General features: G+C 46.5%; 1 protein-coding gene across 1 annotated transcript; it reads left to right on the top strand.

Moving 5' to 3' along the window:
* The first annotated feature begins 1606 nt into the window (after positions 1-1606).
* LOC121291348 (histone H2A-like) lies at positions 1607-1996 on the top strand. The gene has a single exon (XM_041212416.1). It carries the CDS (start codon positions 1607-1609, stop codon positions 1994-1996), a length of 390 nt encoding a protein of 129 aa, XP_041068350.1.
* Positions 1997-3567: the final 1571 nt, after the last annotated feature.

Here is a 3567-nt window from a genome sequence, read left to right on the forward strand (position 1 = left end):
CACTTGCAGAAGCAATACCTTCCGGCGTGAAAGCTTATTTACCTGGTGCAACTTTGCAAAGCAAGGAACAACTTATCTGACAAGAGATTTTCAGGACAAGAAACCCAAAACTCACAAGTCCGCTTTAGCTTTACTAATGACCCTTGCCTAAGGAGAACATAAGGTCAAAGCCAGAAATTGGGGTAAGAAAAGGGTACGAAAACTTTATGAGCTAAGAGGCAAGTGCCCCAATAAAGAAGATGCTGATTGGTGTGAACAACAAACAGGGCTCAGCTACAGTGGTTGCTTTGAGAAATTACTGAAGGGAAAATGCACATCCTCATGAAAAGCCGACACACGCCAATTGATTGCAAAACCAAATGAACTAAATTGAAGGAAAAACACGAGAATGGACAAAATGAAGCCAGAGGTTCCACAGAGTGTCCACCATTCATAGGAGCTCTCAGTAAAGATGCTTCTCGCTGCTGAGTTAAAGCTCCACAGGTGGGCAGGCTTTCAACAGGAGATTTAGCCTTGCCCAGTGATTCTACTCATCCTAGGCTATGGGCGTTGGGAATTTTTCACAGGAGATCCCTCAATCCTCTCAGCCCATGTGAGCAAACTGAAAGAGGCATGGAGAGAACTGTCACCAGATGACACTGGCAACCCATAGAGCCAGAACAGCACAGAAGGAGGCTGTTTAGACCACCACGTCTATGCTGTCTCTCTGTGGAGCAATCAAACCTAACCGGGGGTTTGTAATGATTCAGCAGGGAGCGAGTTCCAGGTCATTACCACTCGCTGTATATAAAAAAAAAAGTTTTTCCTCACATCTCTCCTGCATTTCAAGCCTAGCATCTTAAATCTGTGTCCTCTAGCCCTTGTAGCGTAATCTAATGGGAATAGCATTTCTTTCTTGATCTATTCCAAACCTGCCATAATCTTGTACACCTCTATCAAATCGCCCCTCGATTTCCTTTTCTCCAACCTAACCTTGTAGCTAAAATCCCCCATCCCCAGTCCCATTCTGGTAAATCTCTGCACCCTCTCAAGAACCCTCACATCCTTCCTAAAGTGTGGTGACCAGAACGGGACGTGATACTCTAGCCGTTGCCACCCAGAGTTTCATAAAGGGTCAGCGTAACTTCCCTGCTTCTATACTCAATGCCTCTATTTATGAAAGCCAAGATCCCGCATACTTTGCTAACTACTGTCTCCAAAATCCTTTAAACAATACTGGGGAGCACAAGGTCGGAGAAACTCTGGTTTTTGAAAAACCTTTGCAACCATGCACCGAGGTCAGTGGTCAACTTTTTAGTCCTTTCAATGCGAAAGGGGCTGTAAAGTCAACTTTTTTGGCGCTAAGCAGCAAAGTCAATGGTCATGTTCAAAGTTTGCCCAACTCTGGGTTTACAATAATATGCTAATGAGGGATGGACAATGCAACGATTCCCATTGGCTAAATTGAGAACTTGGAATGTTACAGGTTGCCTCGTGAAAGTAGAACCAATCAGAAACAAAGGAAACTCAATTAACCAATGAAAATCTACGGCAGTCGGATCCCTCCAGAAGATATAAAAGGGGAGCGCAGCAGGTGGCCTCCTCCATGAGAGCTGAATTCTGAAAGATGTCCGGTCGCGGTAAAACCGGTGGCAAAGGGCGCGCCAAGGCCAAGACTCGCTCCTCCAGAGCCGGGCTCCAGTTCCCCGTCGGCCGCATCCACCGGCTGCTGCGCAAGGGCCACTATGCCGAGCGGGTCGGGGCCGGAGCCCCCGTCTACCTGGCCGCCGTCCTCGAGTACCTGACGGCCGAGATCCTCGAGCTGGCCGGCAACGCGGCCCGGGACAACAAGAAGACCCGCATCATCCCCCGCCACCTGCAGCTCGCCATCCGCAACGACGAGGAGCTCAACAAGCTGCTGGGCGGGGTCACCATAGCCCAGGGTGGGGTCCTGCCCAACATCCAGGCTGTGCTGCTGCCCAAGAAAACCGGCCACCCCAGCAAGGTTTACGCCTGAAGGGGAGACACAAGGGAACAGATCAAATCCACAACCCCCCCCCCCCCCCACCACACACACACACACACAAAAAGGCTCTTTTAAGAGCCGCCCACCACCTCCTTTTGAAGAGTTTAATCCAGATTCTCCTCCCCTCGGCAATTAATTTTGGAAGATTTTGTATTTGAGATTACATCTAACTAAAGACTTAAAACTCGGCTACTTTATGGAGGAAGCTGACGAGAGAAAATGTAGTTTCACTGGGTGGATGTCGCCGGTAATTTTTTCCCTCATTAGGAGCCGCTGTAAAATCGGGGACCGAAGCGCAAGGGTCTTGATGAACGTTCGCAGGTGCGAAGAGCAAATAAACGTATTTTTTTTTAAAAAAAACCGGCGATATAACGAGTGCTCGTGTCAAATGTTTCGAGGAATTGCTTTTTAACGTGCTTGCGAGAGAGAAAAAAAAAAACGTTTTTGTTTCATTGCGGTCGAGGAGCTTTATTCGGGCCGCTCAGCGACACCGGAGTTGAAAACGAGGGAGAAACAAACTTATTTCCCGCCAAAAAACTTGAAGATCAACTATCGAGTTATTTTTTATCCCGAAGATTTTCATCGAAACAAGAAGCAGTTTAGCACTTATAATAATAATAATAATAAAAATCAAGTTGGCTCTGATTCCCAGCTTCATTTCTAAATGAGGCAGGAAAACTCTTTAACATTGTATATTTGTATTAATCTAGAGTTTATTAATGTAAAATGTAAGGGCCTCACTTTGGCTTTTGTGTCTATCCGGGGATATAACAAATATAAATAAGATGTTATCAGTCTGACTCGTTGTCATTACTGTTAATGACGGTTTGAAACCGTTAACTCGTTCTTGGATTTGAAAATTCAAGCCACTCTCGGCCCAACGGCACCCGTTGCGGATATTTACATAAAACGGCTCAGCCCGGACTCGGCGGTAACCAATCAGAAGTTGGAATTTCGGCCAATGAGCTGACCCCCCCCCCCCCCCCCCTCAGGGAAAAACCAATCAGCTGTGGAAGTTTTAACCAATGAGCTGGCCTCAGGGATAACCAATCAAAAGCGGGCCTATAGACCAATGAGCTGGTCCCAGGATAACCAATCAGTGGTGGGAATTTTGACCAATGCGCTAACCTCAGAAGACCAATCAGATTTCGGAATTTTGACCAATCAGGGATCTGTTTTTCCCACCAATGAACGCGAAGCCGCCTGATTTCGCGCGGGTCTGAACAAGACACGTGTCGGGAGGGAGGGAAACCAGGGCTCATTAATGTAAGATAATCACAAGTAAAGCCTGATAAGGTTTCATTAAAAAATGTAAAGTATTCAACAAGAGCAAGCCCAGTATTTTAAACAATGGATTTGCATGTTCTCACACTGCTGTTATTATTAGTAGATCTTGTCATCCTCTTCCAGTGGAGGGACCACATTTCTATTTTTTTATCACTCAGGGGCCGCGAGCAAATTTCGGAAAGTTAAGGTTTGGCGCAACATTAAACATGAATTGCAATAAAATGTTGAGGTATGAGGAGAGGCGGCGGCGTAGTGGTCCTATCACTGGAGTGGTA

Source organism: Carcharodon carcharias, chromosome 19 (genome assembly GCF_017639515.1).
Source record: "Carcharodon carcharias isolate sCarCar2 chromosome 19, sCarCar2.pri, whole genome shotgun sequence".
Classification (NCBI taxonomy): Eukaryota; Metazoa; Chordata; class Chondrichthyes; order Lamniformes; family Lamnidae; genus Carcharodon; species Carcharodon carcharias.

Coding starts and splice junctions, on each gene's coding strand:
- LOC121291348 (XM_041212416.1), top strand. CDS start 1,607: ATGTCCGGTCGCGGTAAAACCGGTGGCAAAGGGCGCGCCAAGGCCAAG.